This window comes from Syngnathoides biaculeatus, chromosome 17 (genome assembly GCF_019802595.1).
Source record: "Syngnathoides biaculeatus isolate LvHL_M chromosome 17, ASM1980259v1, whole genome shotgun sequence".
Taxonomy (NCBI): domain Eukaryota; kingdom Metazoa; phylum Chordata; class Actinopteri; order Syngnathiformes; family Syngnathidae; genus Syngnathoides; species Syngnathoides biaculeatus.
In genome coordinates, this window is record NC_084656.1 from 22,017,769 (window position 1) to 22,045,758 (window position 27,990).

At 43.6% G+C, this 27,990-nt stretch overlaps 2 protein-coding genes across 8 annotated transcripts in view; both read right to left on the bottom strand.

Annotated features, from left to right (window-relative positions):
- The window catches only part of fcho2 (FCH and mu domain containing endocytic adaptor 2), a 47,249-nt gene extending 25,672 nt beyond the window's left edge, over positions 1-21,577 (bottom strand). The window contains exons 1-8 of one of the 7 annotated variants that reach the window (XM_061801021.1): positions 21,254-21,444; positions 12,019-12,110; positions 11,384-11,458; positions 11,171-11,312; positions 10,939-11,091; positions 9,866-9,970; positions 8,520-8,618; positions 4,147-4,243 (exon numbers count right to left, since the gene is read on the bottom strand). In XM_061801021.1, the coding sequence (XP_061657005.1) occupies positions 4,147-4,243; positions 8,520-8,618; positions 9,866-9,970; positions 10,939-11,091; positions 11,171-11,312; positions 11,384-11,458; positions 12,019-12,110; positions 21,254-21,286 (796 nt within the window). In that variant the 5' untranslated portion in view covers positions 21,287-21,444. Of the gene's footprint in view, positions 1-4,146; positions 4,244-8,519; positions 8,619-9,865; positions 9,971-10,938; positions 11,092-11,170; positions 11,313-11,383; positions 11,459-12,018; positions 12,111-12,924; positions 13,384-21,253 lie in introns of those variants that run through there. The other 6 variants (XM_061801020.1, XM_061801022.1, XM_061801023.1 and 3 more) reach the window with 6 other exon arrangements.
- Positions 21,578-22,687: 1,110 nt separating this feature from the next.
- Positions 22,688-27,990, bottom strand: part of tnpo1 (transportin 1) — a 30,157-nt gene continuing 24,854 nt past the window's right edge. The window contains exon 24 of the mRNA XM_061801247.1: positions 22,688-27,723. Within this exon, the coding sequence (XP_061657231.1) occupies positions 27,616-27,723 (108 nt within the window). The 3' untranslated portion in view covers positions 22,688-27,615. The remainder of the gene's footprint in view (positions 27,724-27,990) is intronic.

Here is a 27,990-nt window from a genome sequence, read left to right on the forward strand (position 1 = left end):
GAGATAAGGACTGGCTCCAGGAGCAGCCTGTAAATGTCCTCGAGTGGCCCGGCCAGAGCATGAACTTGAATTCGAGCGAACATCTCTGGAAAGACGGACAAAATGGGGACTCACAGATGCTGCCCGTTCAACCTGATCTACTTTGAAAGGATCTGGAGAGAAGAATGGGAGAAAACGCCCCAGATCCTTTGTGCCAAGGTCGTAGCGACGTACCCGAGAAGACTTGAAGCGGTGATTGCGAAGCCAACAAAATATGAAGCCAAGTGTGTCAGTACTTGTGTAGTGTACCTTCCTATCTTGAAATGTTTACATTTTCAATACATTTGCACAACTGTCTACAAATATGTCTTTTCCTTTCGGCTTGTCCCGTTAGGGGTCGCCACAGCGTGACATCTTTTCTCGTGCATCTTCCTCTCTAACACGCACTACTGTCCTCATGTCTTCCCTCACAACATCCATCAACCTTTTCTTTGGTCTTCCTCTCGCTCTCTCTTCCTTGGTAGCTCCATCTTTACCATCCGCCTACCAATTTCCTCAGACTCTCTCGCCTCTGGACATGTCCGAACCATGGAAGTCTGCCCTCTCTCACCTTGTCTCCAAAACATCCAACTTTGGCTGTCCCCCTACTGAGCTCATTCCTAATCCTATCCATTCTGCTCACTCCGAGCGAGAACCTCAACATCTTCATTTCTGCCACCTCCAGTTTTGATTCCTGTTCTGACTTCAGTGCCACCGTCTCTAATCATGTCCGGCCTCACCCCTGTTTTCTAAACTTTTCCCTTCATCCTAGCGGAGATTCTTCTGTCACATAGAACACCAGACACCTTCCGCCAGCTGTTCCACCCCGCTTGGACCCGTTTCTTCACTTCCTGACCACACTCACCATCGCTCTGGAGTGTGGACCCCAAGTATTTGAAGTCGTCCACCCTCGCCATCTCTTCTCCCACCACCATCCGCCATCTCCGCGCACTCTCATTCACGCACATATATTCCGTTTGACTTCGGCTAATCTTCAATCCTCTGCTTGGAAAACGTGAAGGGGTGTGAATACTTTAAAGCGGCACCAACTCGCAAGGCCTACCTACTATAGCGCCTGGAGGTTGGACCCGGCACATTTGGTCCTTTGAAACAAAAACAATTAAAAACATAACATTAGACGCGTAAGGGTTATGCTAAGTGCTTAAATGTCTCCGAAGCAGGGGAAGATGTTTCCTTTCTTTCAGACCCGGAGAGCAGTCGCGCATGAACGGCGGATTCTCACCCCCCCCCCCCTCTCTCTCTCTCTCTCAAATCGCATATGCTTGGCATGGCACAGGGAGGGCGGCTCGGGTGGGTGGGGGGTGTCTGAGAAGAGCGCGAGGGGTGGGGGGGGTGGGGTGGGGTGGGGCAGAGTTTGCGTGCCTGGCCCGCCGCCAGTTGACAGCTCAGCTGGATATCGTTGAACACTCCAAACGCACCCCCTGCCCCCACCTCCTCACAGCGTGTCACTTCGGGATCGTTTCCGCAATAGAAAGTTTATTCAACCTTGCCGGCTCCCTCGCTAACGCGGGGGTGGGCAAAGCGCGGCTCGCGGACCGCATTATTATTGCATTATTGTTATTAGACGACATTATTCAAGCAATTTCACTTGTGACATCCGTCCACGCATCCATTTTCTGAGCCGCTTATCCTCACAAGGGTCGCGGGGATGCCGGGGCGTATCCCGGCTATCATCGGGCAAGAGGCGGGGTCCACACTGGACTGGTCGCCAGCCAATCGCAGGGCGCTTGGAGACGGACAACAGTCGCTCTCACGCCTTGGGGCAATTTAGTCTCTCCACTGAATGTTGCGTGTTTTCGGGATGTGGGAGGAAACCGGAATGCCCGCAGAAAACCTACGCAGGCACGGGGAGAACGTGCAAAATCCACACCGGCGGGGCCGGGATTGAATCCTGGTCCTCAGAACCGTGGGGCCAACGCTCTACAATTGATCCACCGTGTCACCCTTATGAGATCCTTTTAACTGATTTTATTTTTAAAATAAAATCCAACTGGAATTATTTGAAGATGTCATATAATAAAAATGAATTTATTGTGATTAAATTCATTATAAATACAAAAATATAAAAAAAATGCCCATTTTAAAGCGAGTCTCAATTTATTAATTCAATAAATGGGTAAACAATTGCGATTAAATTAATTATAAGTAAAAAATGAATTGATAATTTCATTAACCAATTCTGTAGATTTTACTTTTATGTTACAGATAATTAGATTTTATTAAAAAAAGGTAAATCAGAATGTCCTGAAATACACTTTTTATTCATGCATAAATACACAATTACAGTTTTAAAAATTCACACAAAAACTAATTAAATCAGTTATAAATAAGGCAAATAATTAATTATATTTCAATTAAAAACTTTACTGATTTTAAACACACAAGTGAACTTTTAAAATTAGATTTGATGAAAAAATTGTTTCCAAAAATGTACATTTTTGTTTCTAAACGTTGCAATTCGCAACCCGGGCTCCGTCCGACGATTTCGTCAGACGGCCGACGGCTGCGTACAGGCAAGAATTTTCTCCCTCCTTTTTTTTCTCGACGCCTCGATTAATTCTGCTGTCCAAACAAATGAGGGCCACCACTCAGCTTGCCGCAGTGTCTGGACTGACGGTGAATGGAGTTGGGGGGGGTTGGGTGGCGGGGGGGGGGGGGGGGGGTCACGCATTGTTTACACACACAGCACAGAGGTGAGCCGCCTCGGTGCCTGACATAATCCTGCGCATGAGTGGAGACGAGGAGGAAGCCGGGCCAGACGTCAGAACCCTTCGGGGACTTTAAATATTCACACGCATCCCGTTTTTTACGGCACGATTAGCATTTTGGGTTTCAGAATCGGCCTTTTAATAGCGCGGCGGCGAACGCGCATCACAACAAGGTGAGTCAGGGTGGTGGTGGGGGGGGGGATGGGGGGGGGTCAGGGCTATTGTAGGCAAAGTTTACACAAGAGTCATTGTTGAGCTCTGACCTCGGCGAGGGGCTTGGTTCTGCCCGCTTAAGTCAAAGCCCCCCCATGTGACGGGCGCTTACTGAAATGCCGAGCCTGCCTACCTTTACAGCAGATTACCGCGATCGAGTCCGATGGCCGCTCGGCCCCGGTTTAATTACCCAGCTCCGCCGCCGCCGCCGCCGCCGCCCACAGGGGCGCCTTTGTTTACGCACAACTGACGTGATTATTATTCTTGCTGTATTAAGACGCAATTCGGTGCAGGCTGAACAGCCAGAACGCTTGGCGCGCCCGCCTCCGAGTTCTGAGGTTGTACGTGTGTGGTTTTCTCTCACGTGACTGAAGCATACCAGCGCAAACCGACAACAGTTGCCTACTTGATGCTGCTGAGCAATGCGCGTCTACCAGTGCACTGCACCTAAAAAACTATGACTCTGTACACTATAGGATTTGAAGCTCCACATATTACCGTAATTTCCGGCGTACAGAGCGCACCTGGTTATAAGCCTCACCGAGTACATTTGTAAAGGAAATACCATTTGGTAGATACATACGTGGCAGCTGTGTAAAAGCTGCAAGTGCCCACATTGAAACACGAAATATTTACAAAAAAAGAAAGTACACAGAGAGTTTAACGCTAGTGCCGCTGTGCTAACGCTAGCGGCGTGCTAACAGTGCCTGTTTATAAAAAAAAAAAAAAAAAAAAGCATACCGGTAAAAACCACTGAGACACGGCAGTAACATTCTAGCGTAGTGTAACAGGGCCGGAGCGGTAAAAGTCACTTTCTCGGCACATATATTCCACCGGTCTCACTCTTCCCTTTTCCGCTCGAGCGCCCCCTTGCGGCAGTTAGAAAAATTGCAGAAATTAGCCGCATCGCCGCATAAACCGCACGGTTGAAAGTGTGTGAAAAAAAATTGCGGCTTATAGGCCAGAAATTACGGTATTTGCACCATTCGCGTTCGCAAACATTTCACTCAAGCGGTGGCAAATGTGACGCTCGCTCATAACTGGTCGCGATGCAAAGCATCAAAACATGCCATGAATAATATGTTAATATTCGCTCTTCTCATTGGATAAAAAAAACAAAAAAACAATAAAGAAACATACAGCAAACAGAAAATCAGGTGTCGTAAAAAAAAACAAACTTGCTTACCTGGTCTTTCCTTTCCCGTTCCTTTGCTTTCAGCCAGTTTTTGTATTAAGCTCTCCACTGAGGTGTTCTCCACATTTCTCACAAATTCATTGTGGACCTGCGCAACCCCGAAGAAAAAAAAAAAAAAAAAAAAAAAAAATCACTCATTACTGAATAAAATACAAATAGTCCCTATTTAGATGCTTTTGTTTATTCATTATTCCCGAGAAAGACCGAACCACACAAAAATATAATGCGGAACGGAATATATAGGCCAATGGATATTAGCGTAGGTTTTTTCGGTAATGATAACCTTTTGGGAATACTTGGAACGGATTACGCTATTTACATGTAAAATGTGCCTCAAGTAACTTTCTTTCTGCTTACATCTCATCTCAGATGAATGCTCATATTTGTTTGGCACAGTTTTTAACGCCGGATGCCCTTCCTGACGCAACCCCAGTGGGATACAAACTCGCGACCCCCTGGTTTACCAAACCGACGCTCTAATCACTGAGCTGTGGGGCCTCCACATGTAAAATGTGCCTCTACTTACAAAAAAAAAAATTCAGGTTACAAAATGAGTCCCGGAACAGATTCATTTCGCAAGTAGAGGTACCACACACGAGGGCGTCATTTTGAATGTCGCCCTCCTGTGGGCACGGGAGGAAGCGCGGCGGTATTTGTTTACACAGCGGATGCCGCGGAAGCGCAAAGACCGCCCGCGTGCCGCGTCGCCACCGGCGCCATTTCGATGTGCGTGATGTACAGTACGAGCGACTCTCGCACAAACACACACCAACGCACACGAGCCCTGAGGGTCCCGTGGAGAGATGGAGTGCATTAGCTTTGCGAGTACGGCATGTTAGACGGAGGGGCGAGGTGTAGGATGGAGGGAGGCGGGGGGAGGGGTGCACGCTCACGCAAGCTGTCAGGTGCACACACGCACTCGCCTCGCTCTCCCTTGAAGGCATCGTCACACGAGCTCACTTACAAAAACAAACACGGCACGCACACCGACAGATACACCTGCCGTGCACATACGTACATCAAAAAGACGCCCGTACACGCGCCGTACATTTCTTTCCACGCTAGCCCTTGAAAAAGGCATTTTCCTCTTCACTAACCCCCCCCCCCCCCCCCCCCCCCCCCCCCCAGGATTCCCCCCCCCCCCCCCACACTCTCATCTTGCTCTTCCCACGCTTTTACCCGAGCCGGAAATACGCGTGAGCTCTCGGATGGCGTCCGATCGCTCAATCGGCGGTGTGTGTCGTCGCGTTCGTCAACCTGCGTTTGTGTGTGTCATCAACGACGCATGTTCGTGGTCCAGAACCGGATCCAGGCGGACCGAGACCTATTTTGAGATGACTTTGACCGGTTTTGCGGGGGTATTAGTCAGAAGTGAAACATCCCCATTTTGGATTGAATTTAAACTTACCGTATTTTCCTCACTATAAAGGTGCACGTTATATTGAAATTTTAATTTTTCATTTTAATTTAATTTAATTTTCTCAGTGCGCCTTATATATGGATCGATATTGAGCCACAACTACAGTAAGCAGCCGCCGACTCCGTTTTCGCCTTGTAGAAGAAGTAGCGCGCCCTTTCATTTCCATGTGTGCGTTTGCGTAAAGACCCCAAAATGACTCCAAATCAAAGATCTGTTTATTAATTTTGGGAGTGAATGGAGTTGGTCGGAACGCTGGTTTGTAATTTATTCATAAAGTTTGACTGACCTGACTGTTTTGTTCATTTAATGGACGCATAACGTAACCCCAGCCTCGACTGTAGCATCTCTTCCGCGCGCCTTATGATGCGGTGCGCCTTATATATGAAAAAAAAAGTTATTAAAATTGGCCATTCGTTGAACGTGCGCCTTATAATCCGGTGCGCCTTATAGTGCAGAAAATACGGTGGTCTTAGTGGTGGTCGTCGGAAGTGAGCATCTGCGACTTTTCGGGCATTTATTATGATATTTATTAACACCTGTAGAAAATTTTGGGATATTTATGGTTGTCTTATTTGAACTTTTATGGGATTTTGGTCATTTTATTCCATCCTACACAACTGTTCGGAGATTGAAGGTGGTCATAATTTTCCCTGCGCAATTTTATAGCGGTTTATATGACTTATTATCTTTGTTTTATATCATTTATTATTATATTACTGTTATTTTAAACTTCAGAACTTTGCGGGAGGATTTACAGGACTTTTATTAAAACCTGAAGGACATTTGGTGAATTTTAACAAGTAGTACAGTTGCTTTACATTATCATACGCAAGTTTTGGGGAATTTACAGTAGATTGAATCCAACTTGTGGAACCCTTAATGTAAGATTATATGTATCATTATTATTATTATTGAACCACTTTGGGGGAATTTATGGTTGGCTTACTTTGAGTTTCATTTTTTAATCTGTGCAATTTAAGGGACATTTTTTGGACTCTTTTCTGAATATCATATTTAAGATAATCTCGTGTCGAATCCGTGAAAGTGTTGAGAGATTTAATGTCTTTTTTTTTTTTTGACCTCAGAAAATTTTGGACGTTACAGTAGTTTAAAAAAAAAAAAAAAATATTACCCCTGCAATTTCGGGTAACTTGAGGTAGTTTCACGTTTAAATTAAAAAAAAAAACAAAACAAAACAAAAAAAAAACGAGCAATCATACTCTCCATCGTCCTACGACTGAAAATGTTCCCCTCTCTCCAAAAAAAAAAAAAAGAATAACATTTTAAATGTCTGTGACATATTCCATATTATATTTTCTGCTTGCTGCTCTTTACGCGAGTGCCGAGCGCATGTAAACATTTGCCCATCTTGTCAGCACGCATGCCGTCAGCGGCGGTGACTCAGCGCAATATCGCGCCCTCTCCCCTCCGACGGCGAGCGCGAGCGCGGCGCCGCCCGCTTTGCAAAGACAACTTCTCCCCGACCGCGAGGGCTCGCCATTTCCTGGCCGGGAAACGGAAAAACGAGGAGCGGCGTCGGCGGCCATCACGCCGAGCGTGTCGCTAAATAACCCGCGGTGGTCTGTCGCCGCGCGTCGCTTCCGACTTACTGGCCGCTGCAGATGCAGGCGGCCGCCGCGGCGGAATTTCTCCGTGGACGCCAGCGCCTCACGGTGGATAATAAAAGGATCGGGGGAAAAAAAAAAAAGCCACGCTCAGAAGAAGAAAAAATGGATCAGGAAATCTTACAAGAATTAAGTCTGACTTTTCAAGAAAACATTCAAATTTGCACACAATTTAATATTACACATTGTGATGTAAAAAAGAGCCAACATGGACTATTACTTTTCATTATTATGAAAATAAGTTGGACAAGTATCTTGAAAAGCTACAACTATATTCCTGACAAAAAAAAATACAAAAAAACTAATTTGTAAAAATATTTTTTCCTTAAAAAAACTTGGCTTTTTCGCTGATAAAAAGGTTTGATTAAAAATATTAAGTAGTAATGTACTGTGTATTTCTTAATCTCCCTAAAAAGTGAAAAACCTTTAAATCTCACCAAAAATATAATTCATCAAAAAATAACTCAAGAAAATATGCCTGTACGGAAAAACAAAATTTACTTTTGAAAAAAAAATACATAGTACAAATAGAATTATCTTGCAAAAAAGGTTCATTTAGAAAAATACTGATTTCACAAAAAAAAATAGCATTTTATCTGTGCAGAAAATGCATTTCATAAAAACAAAAATACAACTTGTCTCTTGAAAAAAAAATTATATGCATTAAAGTATAACTTGGGGAAAAAAAATGTGAAAAATAATTTAATACTATGCTTCCCCCCCGACTAATATACACATTTCCCCCCTGGCACGCTTCTTATCATGGAAAAGTACAACATTATGTCCGTGAAAAATGGAGCAAGTAAAAAAAAAAAAAAGTGATTTATATTTCATATTATAAGGCTTTGTATGACCTTGCTCTCATAAAAATTTTGATAAAATTTATTCCCTTTTGTTTTTTTTTTTTTGCTTTTCATTGCACCTTTGGTACTCCTCAATAAAGTTAAGAAACAAGTGGCGCCACCTGCAGGCTACCCGGAGAGGTTTCCCGCGGAGCGGAGCGCCCCACGCTGGACGCGACAAGAAGTACAGCGCCGGCAACGTCTTCCTGCCCGCCGCGTTGGCTTGCCGACTGAACTGTAAAAGTTAGCAAAGGAGCAAGCGGCGGCGGCGCCGCCGCCGGCCGGGAGCGCGACGGAGGTGTTCCACATCACTTTTGATCACTTTTTAATAGTCGGGTGCGGAAGGCCAAACGGCAGCTTTCCTGCTTCCCAGTTAAACCATTAGCGAGATCAAAGCGCGCAATAATTGATATGACGCCCAGTGAACCGGGTCGGGTCAACCCGCTGGAATGTTCCGGCGTGTGTGTGTGTACTCACCTCTCCTATTTGGAGGTGCGTTTCCTCCACAGACAGCGAATACGACTTGATGATGTCCTTCATGTGGACGATGTGGCTTTCTTCAATGTCCTGGAATTTCTGCAAGACATCAACACGAAACGAAATATGACATTATTATTATTTTTCTAATCTGAGATTTTTTTTTCAAGTTTCATTTTTGGGACTTTCTTCTAACTTGGAAAAAAAAAAAAACCTAATTTTTTGGGTTTGTTTATCCATAGTCGGCACCGTGCATCAGCTGGAAAGCGTCGGCCTCACAGTTCTGAGGTCGCAGGTTCAATCCCGGGCCCGCCTGTGTGGAGTTTGCATGTTCTTCCCGTGCCTGCGTGGGTTTTTCTCCGGGTGGGCACTCCGGTTTCCTCCCACATCCCAAAAAAAAACATGCAACATTGATTGGAGGCTCTAAATTGCCCCTAGGTGTGATTGTTATTGGTTGTTTGTCTCGGCACTCGTGAGGATAGGCGGCTAAGAAAATGGATGGATGGATGGATGGATGTTTATCGATACATCATTCATAGGGAAAAAAGACCGAGCTCTGCTGTGAATAGTGAAGATTCACTTGAACATAGTTCCTCGGCACCAAGATTGTCCCAAATCAATGTTTAGTTTTTCAGTGAACAATGGAGGATATGTTCCCAATAATAAATTAATAAGCAAGCGGCAAATCATAAATGTATTGAGTAAGAACGGGACTTATTTCCTCTTCAAAAAAAAAAGCAAGTTAACCTTGACAAAAAGATTTTTCCCTCCCGAAAAAAAGTGACCTAATAAAAATGAAAAAAAAGGAAGCAGCATTTCTCTCCTCCCCCCCCCCCCCCCTAGAAAAAAATAAGCATATGAATTTCTGCAACCAATTGACAAAAACAGCACATGGCACATCCTGAACGCGTCATGTCGTCACACGCCTGGGTGGTCTTTTGCGGACCGTGCATTTCTCGTGTTCATGCGAAACGGGAAGACAGACCGCGAGGGGGGGGGGGGGGTTGGGTAAAAGCGCTTTCAATTCAACTTCTGAATGCTGCTTTGCGGGTGACTTTATGTGGCCGACCTCCGGGAATCGCGAGAAATTACAAAGCGGTCAAATGAAATTTTGGGATGGAGATGAAGATGTTCTGACCACAAAATGGTAAAAGCGGGCCTGTTGCGACAAAGAAGACCAAATCCGACAGCGCCGCCCGTCACAAGATGCTTTTTAAAGCCATTTCCCGTCATGACGACTTCACGGCCGCTTCTGTGCTGGCGGCACCAAAAATATCCAAACAATTCAAAGTTACGATATTGGCTTACACTGTAAAAAAAAAAAGAAAAAAAGGCAAAAATGATACCTGCGCCGTTTCCTCCATCTTGAGTTCAAAGTCAGACTTGGCGTAGGCGTATTTCTCCACGTACGACTTGTAGGTCTCCGTGGCTTTTTTGGCTTTTATTCCCGCCTGGGAAGGTACAAAAAGTGGTCACTTTGTACACCGGACATCAAACGCCTGCCACACGGCGCAGAGAATATACGCCGACAAGTGTTACCGCATGCCGTTTGCGTGTGTTGCTAAGTAGCAGACGTTTTAAGGCATAGAATTACGATAACATCCATTTCTGATTTCTTTTCACCCGTCCGTGGCATTTCGCATTGAACATTTCGATTTTGAAATATCAAATTGTGAATTACCGTCATTTCCGGCAACACGCTGCGGTTTATGCAGCGAAGCATGCACCTCACGGCTGCATTTTTCCTAACGGCCGCAAGGGGGCAACTGGAGCAGAAAGGTAAGAATGAGAGCGGCGGAATATATGTGCCGAGGAAGTGAGTTTTACCGGCAATGATAGCGCTGCGCTAGCGTTAGTGCTGTGCTAGCGTGTTACTGCTGTGTTACTGGCATGTCTCAGCGATATTTACCGGTAGGTTTTATTTTAACCGTAGCTGTTAGCGTTGGCGCTGTGCTAGCATGTTGCTGCTGTGTCTCAGCGATATTTACCGGTAACTTTTATTTTAACCGGACCTGTTAGCATTAGCGCTAGCATTAGAGCGGCGGAAGCGTTAGCGTTAAACTCTTTCTGTGTACCGTCTTTCTTTGTAAATATTTCATGTTTCAATGAGGGTATTTTCCTTTCCAAATGTACTCGGGAATTACGGTACATTCTCTGTGATGTGTCACTTTTACAGTAAATCAGCTGAGGGTGACGAACAAAACGGTTTGAAGGACGCGTCGTCGTCTTTGCGTTGGATCCTCGGGAGTGGCGTTACACGGCCATTTCGCAACAGTGAGAGATGGAGAATGAACCTTAAAGGAATACTTTTAAAAATACAACCCGTATCTCCAGCTTCGGAGGCGGGTGGGAAATTGGGACCCCTTTCACGCAGACCGGCGACACGAAGGAGAACCCGTCCTCGGGCGTCCCTCCCTACCTTGTCCACGTCTCTCTGAGTCGCCCCCTCCTTGCGCAGGCGCTCCTGCTCCACCGTTTTGGCGTTGTAGTTCTCCTTGGACTTCTGCAAGGCCTGGCCGGTGCTCTGGATGTTCTGCACGGCCTCCAGGGTGGAGGCCACCTCTTCCTTCGTCTGGCAAGAACAAGAACAGGTATTTGTTAGCTGGCAGGTTTTTGGCGATCGGGCGGTTCCCCGTTCGAAACCGGCTCACCTTCTTGTGCGCTTTGGCCTGCTCCTCCACGTACTTGTGCACCTCTTTGATGAGCTCCTGCAGCTTGCGCACCAGCTCCATGTGGCAGATGGCCAGCTTCTCCGTGGAACCCTTGAACACCTCCCACAGCGGCGCAAAGGTCCTGCGCCAGACACGCCCGGCACGCCCGTCAGCGAGCAGTTCAGCCCGGCAGAAAAAGCGCTCTGTACTCACCCGAGCTGAGAAAAGTTCCCGGCCGTCTTGACCAGCTTGGTCATGGACCTGGCGTAGGCCTCTTCGATGACACTCCTGGGCACAATCGATGCCAAAAAAAATGAAAAAATAAAAAATAAAAATATCGGTCAGCAGTACAATATGAAGGCGGCACAGTGGAGCACCTGGTGGGATTGGTGGGCCTCACGGTTCTGAGGACTGGGGTTCAAACAAACATAGAATCACCCGAATAACTATCATTACTATGTTGCATATTTTCCTCATGATTATTTTCCATTTTATTATTATTATTAGCAGCAGTAGCAAAGCAAATTTATTTGTACAGCGCATTTCATACAAAAGGTAACTGATTAAAAAAGACATAAAACATTTAAAGCGGGATTAATAACAATAAAAATGACAAAATATATATAAAAAAAGACAAAACCATGTACAGTGCAAGTAATATGATTTTAAAAAGTAGTAATAAGAGCAGTAGTGGTATCAATACTTTTATGAATACTTAAGCAATACACATGACAATCATGCTTTTTTTTGAGGGGGGTCAAATTTAGATGACGGGTGTAAAAGATGCGACTGACTTTTCTTTTCTTTTTTTTTTAAACGTGCTACTAATTTGTTGCTGGACTTCTTACCTTTCCCTGATGAAGTCGGTCAGCTCCTTGGAGGAAATCTGCCCGTGCTTCATGTTGTGGTACAGCACGTCGAAGCCATTGTTCTTTTCACCCTGCGGGGAAAATGGCAAGATGAGGATGATGACGAGGGGAAACAACGTGCCCGTCGCCCAGCGCGTACTATTCGTAATTATGAGTGTACCCCTTTAAGAGCGGAGGGGGGCGGTGTCAGGTAAACTAGGAAGGAGATGTAGGCTGAGCAGCAGCTCGATATTAGAGACCATAGATATATATATGTATATATTTTTTGTAGTTGCACTCAAAATTTACCTTCTTTACCTTAGAGAACGTTTCCTGTTTCAGGGATCCCAATCAAATTTGGATTCACAAGAATCAGACCAAATCTCTCTCTTCAAACCAAAAGAGCACATTCCCTGTCTGTTCTGAAAAATTTTTAAAGACTTTTGAAAGCTGCAATACATGAACATGAATGCATACGGTAATATTGTTGACTGAAATGGGTTGCTGTAATGCACGACAAGCACCAGCAGAGGGCAGTGTACAACAACGGGTGAAAATTGACTTTGGGTTTTTTATTTTTTATTTTTTTTGCTGGGAAACCGTGTTAGGGTCTTTGTGGATGATAACTTGGGGCCCGTTGGTGACGGGCACTTGCTTGAGAGGTAAAAGTAGACGAAAGCTGTGATGTAAATATGACATTTCTCATCTTACCTTGATCAAAAATATCGCAGCTTCAAGGTACTGCAAAACATAACTGTGATAAACAACTACTGATGGAAAGTTTTAACGCTTTTGAAAACAGTATTTGAACTGGCCCACGTCGACACCGAACAAAATTTTCCACAGCCTGATGCGTCAAAGGTATTAGCATGTAATTATCTCAAAGCGGGGGGGTTGGGGTGTTACCTTGTGAAAATGCAAGTCGTGGCAACTTCCCACTCGGCTGTGTAAAAGGTACGATCGTGTCTCTGATACGTCAGTTGTGGGCTGAAAGACGAATTTTCTGAGCCGCTTAACCTCACCAGGGTCACGGGAGTTCCGGAGCCGGTTATTTCAAAAGCGGTTTGACAGCTTTGAGTGGTCGCCGTGTTTTCAGTCTAAGACACGACACTAAACAATCCCAGCAAGCATCGACATTCTTGCGGCGTTACTTCCTTCTTCCTGTCCACAGCACCGCACTCAGCACTTTTGACGCGGGCCGCAATTTCCCCCCCACACCCGGACGGCCCCTTTCTCGCCGCCACACTTGTGACTTTTTGAAAGGCGGTCGTGTCACGGCAGGACTCCGGCGGAAGGGGAAATCTTAGAAAACAGATTTAGCCGTTTCAGTCGCCTGCGGCTACGAGAATGACACCCGTGCACGCGTACGTGGGAAAAAAAAAGGAAAGATTAGCCAACACAGTCCTCGTGTAAACCTCCACCGCGCAAAAACAAAGATGAACTCCCCGTGGACTTGCCAATGAATCTCTTTGTTGCATCGCAAAGACGTTGAGAGCAGTTACTAAAGTTTGAAACGTTGCCGCTAAACCCTGCCGAACATAGAAAGACGAAAACTAAAATTTTGGGAAAGGTTATTTACCGTAATTTCCGGCCGTCAAGCCCCAACTTTTTTCACACGTTTCCAACCCTGCGGTTTATGCGGTGATACGGCGCTAGCGTTCGTGCCACGCGAGCGTTTGTGCAGCGCTAGCGTTAGTGCACCTGGTTATAAGCCTCGGTACACAGAAAGAGTTTAACGCTAGCGGCTGGCGTTAAACTCTTTCTGTGTACCGAGGCTTATAACCAGGTGCGCTCTGTAGGCCGGGAATTGTGGTAGTTGTTATCGGAAGTTTCTGGAATTTGTTTTGAAGGATACCTGGAAAGGCCAAAATGATCCAAAAGTGTCTGTTTTGAACCAAAATGGCAGACTTCCAGTGACTTCTTCAACTCGAGAAAAACAAAAATAAACTCCCTATGGGGTCGCTTTTGAATCTCTTGGGGGATAGCCAAGATGTTTGGAGTGAGAGTTACTTACTCGGGTCTTGGGCTAACGGCAAGCTACGGAACTTTGCCACACAATGACGATTTTTTTGGGGTTTGTTTCAGTTTTGGGCCACACTTCTTTTATGCACAAGACACATAAAGATTTGTGGAATCTGCCCTCCCTGCTTGGGACCGCGTTGTACTTTCTGCCCGAAACAAATCGTCCGTCGTGGCTAACGCGACCCAACTCCTGCTGCACACTTCCGGAACGGATCAAGAATCGACCCGCAGAGTCCCGTCGCTCACGCCGGAAGATGTTCCGAAACACAACACATTTGAAACCTCCCAATCAGTTACCAACAGGTACTAAACAATTGAAAAAAAAAAAAAAAAAAAAAGATTTTCCATTTTTTATTCCTAGAAATGGCTAAAATGTACCGAAAACAGACACTTCAAACTAAAATAGCGACAAGGCTTTACGAGATGTACCCAATAACTTTAATTTGAGTCATTTTAACTGGCTTTAGCAGCGGAATTTGGAAAAAAAAGAAATACATCTGGCCCGCACTACTGCATCAATTGTGGTGGTCCAAAGCGTACACAAAGCAAGCGATGACGGGAAGAAAGCTCGACAAATAAACACAAAGACAGGAAAAAGATTTCGGGGCGGTTCTGACCGAGCAGGAGGACAAAACGACCGACTTTCGCTCTGACGACTCTTCAGTGGTCGAACGCGCAACCCGAGACATTGACTTAAAGGAATACTCCACTCAACAATCAAAAGCCTTAATCTGATAGGTCACGTCATAGGTACTGTACCTTGAAAACTTGACGTTAATCCCATATCATTTCATGGTGTTTTGAGAGGATTTTTATCGGCAATTATGAATTTTCATGGGCGCCGCCATTTTGGCGAGTCACGTGACTTAAAAAAAAAAAACCAGGAAGTGACACATCCCCTGCGCAAACAAAGGAATACACAATCACGGTTAGCGCCGATTTCTCGGATTTATCCTCATCTGGTGAAGAAATAGCAGCATCGGTTGATCGTGGAGGAATACAGATTTGAACCTGCGGCTGTAAATAATAGTGAATATTCGGATCGATCTTCGGATGGGAATGACGAAAATGTTTTTGTTTTTTTTCTTACTGGGCAGAATATGCCACCAATCCTTCCTCTGATTATTTCCATCCGAATTATGGCAAAATTTCACGGCATTTTCACGTGTCCGATGGTGGTGCTACTGCATGTGATTCCGCTACAAATCGGCCATGATTTCTTTGGTTACGCACAGATTACGTCACATCAGCGCAAGTAGGTCATGTGACTGGACAAAATGGCGACGCCCATGAAAATTCGTAATTGCCAATAAAAATCTTCTCAAAACACCATTAAATGACATCGGATTACCCTCAAATTTTCAAGGTACAGTACATATGACGTGACCTACCAGATGAAGGATTTTTCATTGTTCAGTGGAGTATTCCTTTCGACCACAATACGTTCCAGAAAACGGCTCGAGAAGTGATTTGTTCGAAAACCGAATCGAGGTTTCCCATTGCAATGAATGAAAAAAGAAATAATGCGTTCCAACCCTAAAAAAAAATGTCTTTTTAAAGCATTTCTTAAATCTTTTCCTGATCATAAACTGCATAGTAGAAATACATGTATAGTTTAAATACTATATATAATAAAATAATACAAGAAATACATTTATTTTTTGCTTAAAATGTATACTTTAGTAGTAGAGTACGCTAGACTGGGAGCGCATTGCTGTATTTGTAGCGACTCGGCCACCAGCCTTGTAAACTTTTTTTTTTTTTATTAATGAAAGGGTTTCGTCAGGGGCATTCGAGTACCAATATTCTTCCGAAAACTGAAGCAAAAAAAAAAAAAAATCTCAAAATTTTCTTTCGAGAACCGAGGTTTTACTGTACTTCTCGAGTATCTGCGCATGAAAGACAAAAGACTGCACGCGAAAGCACAACAACACATGATAGCGCAAAAATTGGGGAACGGTAATTGGTTTGGCAAAAGAGCCAAACCACAAATTTGCCCTCGATCACGAAACAGAAGCGTGACGGAATGCTTTTTTTTTTTTTTTTTTAAATAAATCAACCTGGGCGAGGGAAATGGACATTTTATGGCCCCGGCAGGCAGCCAGGTCGGCGCGACGTGAAGAAAACCCCTCGCCGTCGGCGTCCTCCTCCGAGCTCAGACCTCCTCTAAAATTCAGCTCCAGGCCAGAACATTTTTTGACGAGGCCGTCTGAGGCCGCCGCCGCCGCGCTCATCGATCGCAGGGAGGTGCAGAATGTACCGCGGGCGGCCTAAGTGGACTTTTATTGGGCCGTTTCATGTCCGGCCAGCCGGCAAGTAGATGCGGGAATGTTCAGGTGAGCGCGGTGGAAAAACACAAAAAGCCCGTACGGGATTTGCGCCCTGCGGGAACCTCGTCTAGACCGGACTTTATTGAGCCAGGGCGCATATTTCGCATGAGAAAAACCTCAATACACGCCAGCAAAGGAAAAAAATGCCACAGAAAGTACACCAGCGCTGTGCCAGGGAGGCCTTTTTTCTTCTCAGTGCTGCTCATCTATATTTATGAATTCATTAGATTGTTATACCATATATATACTTCGCATGGATAAAAAATTAATAATGTATATGAATTTATTTCTAGCCGTCTTTTGTCTATATTTGATAATGTCTGTCTTGACTGCCGAGCTTCCAGATGTAGTAGGATTTTATTTTATTTTTTTGTCCAATCAGAAGCAAGGTCCAACGTGTTGCCAGGTCAGTGTTTTCTCCTCAGGGCCAATCAGATCGCAGATTTGCCAAATTCGCATCACTCCGCCTTGACTGAGGCTCGGAGTCACGTCGGCATTTCCCCGTCCTCGGATTGGTTGACCAGAATGAACTACAGATCCATCCAAACATCCATTGTCATAGCCGCTTATCCTCACAGGGGTCGATTGGAGTGCCGGAGCCGATCCCAGCTGTTAACAGGCAGGAGGCGGGTTACATACACCCTGAACTGGTCACCAGCCAATCGCAGGGCAGATCGAGACAAACAGAAGTGTGTCTGGGATTGAACCCGGGACCCCTGAACTGTGAGACCAACACTTTACCATCTGATCCACCGTGCCAGGATGGCTTTCCTCCCACATCCCCAAAAAAACGTGCAACATTAATCGGACACTCTAAATTGCCACTAGGTGTGATTGTGAGTGCGACTGTTTGTCCGTCTTCCTGTGCCCCGCGACCGGCTGGCGACCAGTTCAGGGTGTGCCTGATGACTGCTGGGATGGGCTCCAGCACTTCCCGTGACCCTCGTGAGGATAAGCGGCAAAGAAAATGAATGGATAGATGGATGGATGCGTGTTACTATATTTCCTGGGACAGACAGATGACTGAACGTACAATCGATTATTAGTTGAAATGATTTCCCTGCAGCCCCTGACGAGCAGGTGCATCGGACGCATAACAGAAGAGTATTATTATTATTATTATTATATTATTTATTACGACCTTACACCCACCCGGCAAATTTTCTGAGCCGACGCCAGGCATGGATAGCGTGGAAAAAAAAAAAAAAAGACAAGTCAGCCTCAAAACAACTGCTAACTGTGCGCTAAAATGTCCACGTCGCTAAATTCCGCCTTTTCACGACTTCGTGTCAGGTCCTCTTGCAAAAATCACCGGGTCGACTTCTGCGCCGAGCGTGTTTCGCATCGCGTCGCGCACGAAAGGAATCGGGAAACACAAAACAAAACGCGGGATTCGCTTTTGTTTCCTCTTCTTTTTTTTAAACTTGAACCACGCAACTCCATTGCGCAAGCTCCGCTGGAACCTTCCTCGCGAGACGCCCGATGTGATGAAACGCATCCTTTGTGTGGACGGTTTGCGCCATTTGAGTGTTTATGCACGGCGGGCGAGGACGCGCTTGCCGGCGTCAGCGCACTTCGACGTCGCTTTCCCACGACAATGCCTGGCTAAAGTTAGGATGAGCAGTCGAGTGCGGCGATGCCTCGGTTCTCGATCACAATCCGCTCCGGAAAACGGTTCGAGAAGTGATTTGTTCGAAAACCAAATCGATGTTTCACATTACAATGAATGGAAAAAGAAATAATGCGTTCCAAGCCGAATTGTTTTTTTTTTTTTTTTTTTAATTCAGTTTTTCAGCACCAGCAGCCTTAATACCTCCACTTGTCTTCTTTGGAGTGATGATTTTGGGTTAATACAGTAGTCCTCCATAAGAAGAAAAATCACTACCGAGACACATCTGCGTACATAGGCTGCATTACACAATATAACGGTAGTCCACTGGTTGCACCGCGCGCGTCATAACGTTTCCGTTTTTTTTTTTTTTTTTTTCCGGGGGGCGTTCGAATTGACAATAACAAAATGCGTGGGTTGCGTGTGAGTCAACTCGTTGCGCCGTGCGCGATGTTATTTCCGGGTTTTTTCGGCGGCATTCCAGTACCGATTGACCTACCGTTCGAAAACAGAAGCAAAAAAATCTCAAAATTTTTGTCCGAAAACGGGGGCGTTTGAGAACCGAGGCTTTGCTGTACACTAATCGGGATTGAGCCCTGCCGAAAAAACTGAAAAATTACACAGAAGGGTTTTCCCAGCACCAAATGTTTACAATAGATGGGTTTCCAATTACCGGTGGTGACACACAAGATGGCGGACAAGGGAATCCTGGGACTGTGGTCGCGTCATCGGAAATCTATGTATAGACTATAGCAGGTGCAGATCGATCGTAGGCACAAATATTCGGCATCAGCAACTGTCCTTTATTTATTTATGTTTTTAAAAACTGGGTGAACATCAGAGAACTAACTATTACCGTAATTTCCAGCCTACAAGCCGCGCTTTCAAACCTGCGGTTTATGCGGTGCTAGCGTTAGCGCACCTGGCGATAAGCCACAGTACACAGAAAGAGTTTAACGCTAGCCCCGCGCTAACGCTAGCCCCACGCTAGTGTTAAACTGTGTTCCGAGGCTTATAACCAGGTGCGCTCTGTAGGCCGGGAATTACGGCACGAAGCTGTTCTGGATGCGAGCGGCTCGCGATTTCTATCGGTGCGCCCCGTAGTCGATGATTTGCCGTCCACTCGAAGGCAAACGGACGCGTCGGCACTCGCGCGGCGCATATTAAACACACAGCTGATCTTTGCCATCAGTGGATTCGCTTGTGGCCGAGGCACAAAGGCCAGACTGACAAGAGTCCTTCGCCTCCTTTCCGTTTAGTTCACCGCCGAGTAGGCGGTAGGGCGAGTGGGGGGGGTTCGACTGCACCCTCCATTGACTCTAAAGGCATACACAGTGGGTGTAAAAAGTCTACACACCCCGATTTCAAAATGTCAGGATTTTGTGAGATACTGTTTTTTTGTTTTTCTATTTTCATCTGATAATTCATTTCAAGACCAAAAATGTGACCGAACCACTGTAAAAAAAATAAAATGAAAAATACCGAGACAAAACGGTTGCAAAAGTGCACACACCTTCTTCTAAGTGGGACTGTGGCTATTTGGAATTAACCAATCATCTTCAGACAAAGGAAGTCGGCAAGCACTTGCCACCATTTGACTTCTGATTTCCCTCAAATAAAGTTCTGATGTTCTAGGAGGCTTTTACTGACTTTAGCTTCGTTACTGTCAATATGTTAAAATTAGGACCTCGTTTTTGTCAAATTTACAACTTTTACTGACGCAAAATGTCATCTTTATTTCATAATGTGAGCTTTAGTAAAATTATTCTCATACAATTATTACTTTATTCTTGTTAAATTGCCAATATTCTTATAAAATGAGACCTTTACTAATCTAACGTTATGGATTTATTGACATTATATTTTTTTTAAATGACAGCTTTGTTTTTCAGCAAAATTCTCAGTTTAGTCTCGCTATATTATTCTGCTACTTTTGACTTCTTTCTTCTCATAAAATGATTACTTTTTATGACACTCTTCAGTTTTTTTACTTTTATTTTTACGTTAAAAGCTGTGATGTGTTTGCTCGTAAGCACCGGGAACGTCATTGCCGACATGAAATATAAAACATGAATTGTGAAAATTAATTAAAAAAAAAAAACAGCAAAATCTTAAATCAGCTGTTTGTGTTGATCGTGTCTTCTCCTTTTTTGGCTGCATTGCAGAGTTAATTTGGTAAAAATGACAAATTTGTTTGAATAAAATATGTAAAACTCTCCATTTACATTTTGCTATGAAATTGCAACCTAAAATTAAAAAGCTAAATATGCATGTCGCTCTCTGGTAGTTTATTGCACAGTTTTCATTAAAAAAAAAAAAGTACACATTTAGTAAGCACATCGGTATTTTTCATTGATAATGATCAGAGTCCACGTTTTGGAATTTTACGAAAGCCGACACGTTTAAACATGGGACCAAAATTGACAGTTGGGCCAAAACAACAACACGTCATTGTAAAGCATAACTCCGCCGAGTATTTTCATAACTGGCGGCTTCTGCTCCAAATGGTCAATTTTTGCAGGAATTCATATGGAATTGATACAAAGATTATGTTAAGAGCACTAGCTCCAATCAAACCATGCCTTGAACTCATTTACCTTTCAAAGAACGAGACAATTACAAAGAAATTAACATAAACATGAAGTCAAAATATGAATTAGTGTCTCGCCTCTTGTTGTTTTAGCTAAGTTTAGCCACGTCAAATCTTGTTCGTGGGGAAACGACCTTTGGGCAGGAAGAAGACGACATCACACGTCATAAAACAGCGAGTTTTACACTAAATAATAACATTAAAAGCGAGCAACACAGTTTAAAAGCGGAAATTTGTGTTTTTAAAAGCATGGGGAACTTTCTAAACATCTGGCCTCTCACTGAAACTTGACGGAAGGAAGAAAAATGACGCGTTAAAGGACCCCAAAGAGTGAATGATTGACAGTCGCGCCAGCCAATGGCCTCCCCGCTTCAAGCGACGAGCGTTCGGAGATATGCCACACTGGCCAATCAGCAAAGGCCAAGGTAAGGTGAAGGGGGGGGCGGGGGCGTGTACTTTCATAATTTCAAGATAGGTGGGCTCTATCGCTCTCCCTTCAGAGGCCCGATCAAACATTGTGGGAAGTAAAATAACAAATAGTCCGAATAAGAAATGGAAACAAAACAATGATAGCGGTGTAGTTAACATGGAGAATATATATATATATATATTTTAGCAGATAATTTTAGTGAACGAGGCGGAACAAGAACCCGATGTAAATAGCTCAGAAATGAGACAACATACCCAGAAATTGTCCACGAAGTAGGGCGTTATCATCTTGTTATCGTCGTCACCGACACTCGTGGAGGAACTTTTATTTGGGGTATAAAATTGACCAAATTCATCCACAAGGAGCTCCCGCTTGGTTCCGTCCGTGCACTGCTTTTTTGCTTTCCCTCCCTCCCGTCGCGTCCGGGTTCGCTTTCTTCTCCTCCCTCCCTCCCTCAGACGACAAAACTCCACCTTCTCCACCACCTCTCCCGGTCGGTGTCAGAGATCCCGTCGAGCTACTCCAGGTCGGCCAACGACGATTCGAGTCTCTCGTTCGGGGCTAAAAACAGACCGAAAAGCTGCGCTGGCGATTTGACGACGGACGGGAAACAAAACACAAGTCAAACGCCCGTCTCGGCAAAATCTAACGCTGCATTCAGGGACGTTAGGGCAACTTCGAGAGGCGTTCAATGACGAGTGTAAAAAGAAATACGATTTGCTTCTACCCTAAAATTCAGACTTAATTCTCGTATTACAAATTTATTCTTGCTAAATCCCAGTATTGTTTTCGTAACTTCATTGTATTATCATGAATGTATTTACATTAAGTTTTGACCTTAACAGTATTTACACAAAGCTAACACTGCATTCTCAAAACGATGCCAAAATGGTTTTATTCTTCTAAAACTCTTTTGAAATGAGAAAAAAAATAATAAATTCTTCTAGAAAGGGTTCTTCTTTGGAATGAATAATTGAACCAATTATTAATGATTAGGTCAGGCACATAACAATCTCTCGCTCGCTCTCTCCCTATATATATGTATATATCCATCCATCCATCTTCTTTGCCGCTTATCCTCACGAGAGTCTCGGGTAGTGCTGGAGCCTATCCCAGCTGTCAACGGGAAGGAGGCGGGGTTCACCCTGAACTGGTTGCCAACCAATCACAGGGTACATGGAGACAAAAAGCGCACACAGATCACAATCACACCTTGGGGCAATTTAGAGTGTCCAATTAATGCTGCATATCTTTGGGATGTGGGAGGAAACCGGAGTACCCGGAGAAATCATCATCAGATCGCAAAACTTAGTGAATTTGGTTAATTTTCACAATAATGAGAGAAAATTTCTTGGATCATCTTGTTTTCTTTGAGGTGAAACTTTTGCATGCTTTGGAAGCGCCTGATTGGTGAACTGACAACACGTGAGTTAAACGACAGTACACGCGGGGATGTACGAGGCCACACCTCAAAAACCCGGCCTCCATGATTCAAATCACGGGAAACAAAAGAAATTGGCCAGGAAATCAGAGAATCATCCTTGGGTGCAATTTCCAAGTGGTTGAAGGTGGCACGTTCATCCGTTCAAAATAATTGTACGCAAGTACGAACATCCCGGGAACCGCTCAGTAAGGAGACGGGCGAAGGACCAAAGAAAGGCGTGTCGTTATGTAAACAATTTATTGGAACAATATACATATTTAAGCAATGGTAAACCAGTCACAAACCCACCACTATGTCATTATACAAATATTACAAAAACAGTACAATGTATATTCTCGGCATGGTTCAAAATAGTTGGTGGCCCAAAAATGATTATTATCAACTACTGATTTCAGCAACTATTAATATTAATAATAAAAAAAGCCATCTAAATCAGGTGGGCAAAGCATGGTACGTGTAATATTTGTTGTATTAACTTTGTTTTTCCCCCTAAAGAAGTGGTATATTCAAATGTATAAATTATATTAAAACATTTAGCAGTACAGGGGGAAAAAAAATTAAACCAAGGCATATGTTTTAAATCAGGGGTTAGCAAAATATGACCCACATATTTGTTGCATTTAGTAATTCCCCCTCACAAAAGAGGTCAATTCAAATGTATTCATTAATTTCTCTTCATTGTTGTAAATAAAATAATATTCAATTAGTTTCCCAATATTACATTTAACTTTTAAAAGAACATTGAATTTTTCAGGTAAATTCATCTCTTTTTGTTCATTTTGGTCTATTTTAAAAAACAAAAGGGGGCCCTTGAGCCCGAAAATTTTCGACCAAAGCGCTCTTGGACGAGATGGCAGTTGCGCTTCAGAAAATACAAACATTCATATTTGTAAAGCTTTGGAACAAGTCAAGGTGCCTTCTTTTTTCGTTTGTTTTTGCTCTATTAAATATGACTTTAGTTGCATCACTTTGACCACAAAATGCGTGCAAATTCCAAATTTGAGTTGTGTGCAAAGGAAGGTAAAAGCGCCCCCCCCCCCAAAAAAAATAAATTATTATAGAATTATGACAGCATTCTAATAGAAGTATAACTTTATTCTTGTAAAATTGCACCTTTATTTTTATTGAAATAATGACTACTTTGGTAAAGTTCCAAATTCAAATTTCATCAAATTTGAATTATTGTAAAATGATGGTTACATATGACTGTGATCATGTAAAACTATAACTTTATCATCACTATATGACAACCTCATTAAAGTAAAATGATGCCGTTATTCTCAAATTAGGGCCTAATTTTCCTAAAATTATGACTAGTCTAATGTAGAATTCTGGAATTTTTTCTGTGAAATGAATTTGACTACAATTCCTTTTTTTTTAATAGTTACAACATGTATTTTATGAAATCGGGACAATTGCAAAATTCCAATTTTAATTTTGTTCAGGTACAACTTATTATTGGGTAAAATTATATTTATTCTGAGAACATCGTGACTTATTGAAAAATAATAATTGCTGTCATGAAAATAATATTTGAATCTACTAAAAGATATTGTTTATTCTGGTAAAATCACAACATTATCCTTATTGAATGAGAACTTTACCATAATCTCATTAAAGTATAACTAGAAACATTAATGGTAAAATTCTTTTATTCTCATAAAATGTCAAGTACACGTAAAAAGCCATTTTTCTTTTTAAAACAAAAGGAGTTTTGTAAATTTCCAACTTCATTTCATATCCTAAATTTATGCTAAATTTACAAATTAAAATTTTGTTCAATCACAACTGTTAGCGTGAAATTACATTTTTATTCTCATCACTCTTGACTTGTTGCAAAATAACTTTTTTTGTCATTAAATGACAACTTTATTGTAAAATGCTGAATATATTCTTATAAACCACGGGAGTACATTGATGCAAAACATTTTTCATTCCTTTAAATTGGCGACTATTCTCGTACATTTATGGCTTTATGCTGGCAAAATGACGGCTTTATTCTCATAAAATTATGACTATTGTTGAAAAATTAGGGCTTTATTTTCCTAATATTATGACTTGAGTTTCGTAAAGTTCCAACTTTATACATTTGGCCACGCTGCGGCTCGTCATGGAGATTACGCTCAACCGTTTTTACACGTCTACAGATTAATACGCACGGGGGGAGGGGTCAGAGAGTGGGCGGGGCTAAAACGACAACAACCAGAAAAACAGCAAACAACGGACGACCTGAGGATCACGTAGAAAACATATTCAAGTAGTAAAGCTAGCACACACGCAACGCCCGGAATGTGACATACACGCGACGACCGGCCTCTGCAGATTCTGCCGCGGGCCGCAAAGAACCGCGGAAATCCAACGCGCCCGCCGTGCTACCTGGTCAGAACCGAGCGGCCCAGCCAATCGCAGTTACGCATTCTTAGTCACGTGACGTCACACACTAGAAAGCGTAACTCTAATTGGCTGGCTGTTTGGCTAATTGGAGACAGTTGAATTTCAGACAGCGAATTGTACACAGTTGAATTGTTAACATTGAAAAGTTGCACTGAAATACATCTATCCATTTTCTTGGCTGCTTATCCTCACGAGGGTCGCGGGGAGTGCTGGAGCCTATCTCAGCTGCCAGCAGGCAGGAGGCGGGGTACGCCCTGAACTGGTCGCCAGCCAATCGCAGGGCACATAGAGACAAACGGCTGCACTCACAATCACACCTCGGGGCAATTTGGACTCTCCAATTAATGTTGCATATTTTTGGGATGTGGGAGGAAATTGGAGTGCCCACCCGAAAAAAACCCCACACAGGCACGGGGGAGAACATGCAAAATCCACACAGGCGGGTCCGGGATTGAACCCGCGACCTCAGTACTGTGAGGCCAACGCTTTACCACCGTGCCGCCAATTGTCATACCTTAAAAAAAAACGTTGGGACCACGATTATTTGCAAGAGTTTGGCCAAAAAGTTGCAACTTTTTTTTCCCCACGTTTGCATGTGACACCTAAAAACATCTCAGCTAACAGTCAAATGGTCATACAATACATTTTTTATCCCAAATGATCCAAACTAAGTATTTCTACACTTGTACGCTCGGATGAAAGTTAAGAATGTAAACAAAGTTACTAAAGCATTTATGACGCTGACGGTGTAAAAACGGGGGGAAGAAATCTAATCCGAACATCGTCCTGGATTGGACTTTAGAGGTTCCACTGCATTTCTTTTTCTGGCCATAAAAATGAAGTTTTTGGGGGGGGATGGGGGCTTAAAATTGCCCATTTATCGCAGCATCACTACTCAGAAACTCCCGATTTTTCTGGGTTAAAATACTGCAATTTTTACTCTGGCCAGCAGAGGGAGGGGGAACAAATAAACAAGTAAACAAAACACCAACAATTGTTGATTCCAAATCACTACGGAATACATTCAGGCTGTTTCAAACACATTGAGTTTCACAGTATTTCCAAAGTTGAGGCTAAAGGGAAAGGGGGGGGGGGGGGGAGACACACGCACACTCCAGCAAAACGACGTTTTCCTAAGGACCCCCCCCCCCACCCCCCGTTAATTCCGGGCTAAAGGCGAGGGGCCACCGACGTGCACGAGACGAGAACAAAACGGCCCCGCCCTCGACGTCATGCACAAGACTCGACAACACCAAGAAAGAAGTGGGAGGGGGAAGTCACGGTGACATTATCATTATTATTCATAATTTTTTTTTTTTTTACACCATTCTCCAAACTCATTGCGCTCGTCTGAAACATTGAAATCAGAATATTGCGACAAAAAAAGTCACAATGTTACGAGAAAAAAAAAATGGCACTTTTCGAAACAAATATCGCAAGAATCATAATAGTCAGTGTCTGAATAATTTTGCACAAATTTGTAATATTCCTAGTTGGTTCTCACGGTTACAACAGCTGTATTTTTTTTATATTCGTCTGAAATTCAGACACAGAAATTATTAATTATGAAATTCATTATTGTAAAACGAAGGCTTAATATTTGCACATTTTTTGTATAATTACAGCTTTAATTTCAGATAAAATTGATTTTACATTTGTTAAATGACCTAATTGGTTATGGCTTAATTATCGAATTTATGGCTTAATTACATCTTTCATGTAAAATTGACTTGACTGTTGTGAACTGATGAAATGATTTCATATTTTACTTTGACTGAATTAATCTTTTATCCTTGTAGAACTGGTTTACTTTACGGTTATTACAAGTATGACTAGATTTTAATAATTTTTGTGTGAAATTATAGCGTCATTCTTTCATTTGATGTAAAATTGTGGCTTCATTTGTGTAAAACCAACTATTTTCCTACAGTTCACAACTTCATTCAACTTTCACTTGTTTGCAAAATTTGTAATTTTTCAAGAAGTGCAACTTTACTCTCACAAAAGGACTTTCCTAAAAATACGACAATTCATATAAAATGACGATTCTTTAAATTATTTTATTTAAGAAGAATTTTATGATCATAAAATTCCAACTGCATTTTCACAAAAGTACAACTTTACGTAAAATTGAAACTTTTCGGCAGCATTATGAGTTGTAAAATCACTTAAAACTATTCACATAAAATCCGACTTGATTCTCGTAAAATTCTGCCTTTATTCTGGTCGCGTTCTGGTCATTTCCTATTGGTCAAGCACTGGGGGAAAAAAACGGATCCCTTTCAAAGGATCTTCCTTTCGTCCGGTCTCGCTCGGACACTCCTTCCGGACCACTTGGGTCCGAGTTCGGCTTGATGGGCTACAGCTAGGAAAGACGTCAGAATTTGCGGAACCTCAAAAGGAAAAACAATGACGTCATGATTCTGACTTTTGGTTATTTTGTGCTCCCGTGATTGTTTGCGGTCGGTCGCTCCCCTCGGTCCTCCCCGGTCCCCGCGCGGGGAGCGGCGCCACCCTCCCCGCCCCGTTCCTCCAGTTGAGGGGGGAAAAGGGCCCCGGCGCACCCTCCCCCCTCCCCTCCCCTCCCCTGCTAAAGGGCGCGGTGTCCCCTGGGTAAAAAGGGGTTCCCTATGCCGTCTCCTGACATCGAAGTCCAGCGTGGACACAGAAAAAGTCACCAAAGGCGGATCGTGCTCACCTCACAAGAATATTCGTGAGTGGCGACGGGCGAGAAAACTGAAACCCCGCCCGCCCCCCCCTACCCCCCTCCCGCCACTTTTACACCCCGTAGAAGGTCGCCAGGCGCTCTTTTAGCGGCATGGGGAACTGGTCAGAAAAGCGCCTCCAGTTCTCCTCGCCCACCTGGTTCTTAAAGCCGTGGAGGATCTGAAATGAAGACAACAACGCCGAGATCAACGGAGACGTCGGGACGCAAAATTAGCCGCGGCACAGGTGTCAAACTCAAGGCCCGGGGGCCAGATCCGGTGCCCCACGTGATTTTATGTAGCGCGCAAAGGCAAACCATGCGCGTCAACTACCATGAATCTTGTTCAAAACGTCACATCATAAATGATAACGTCGATATTCCAAACACCAACAATAATTGAAAAACCAACTAACCTTGATTTCTGATTCCAAAACTAGTTCATAAAT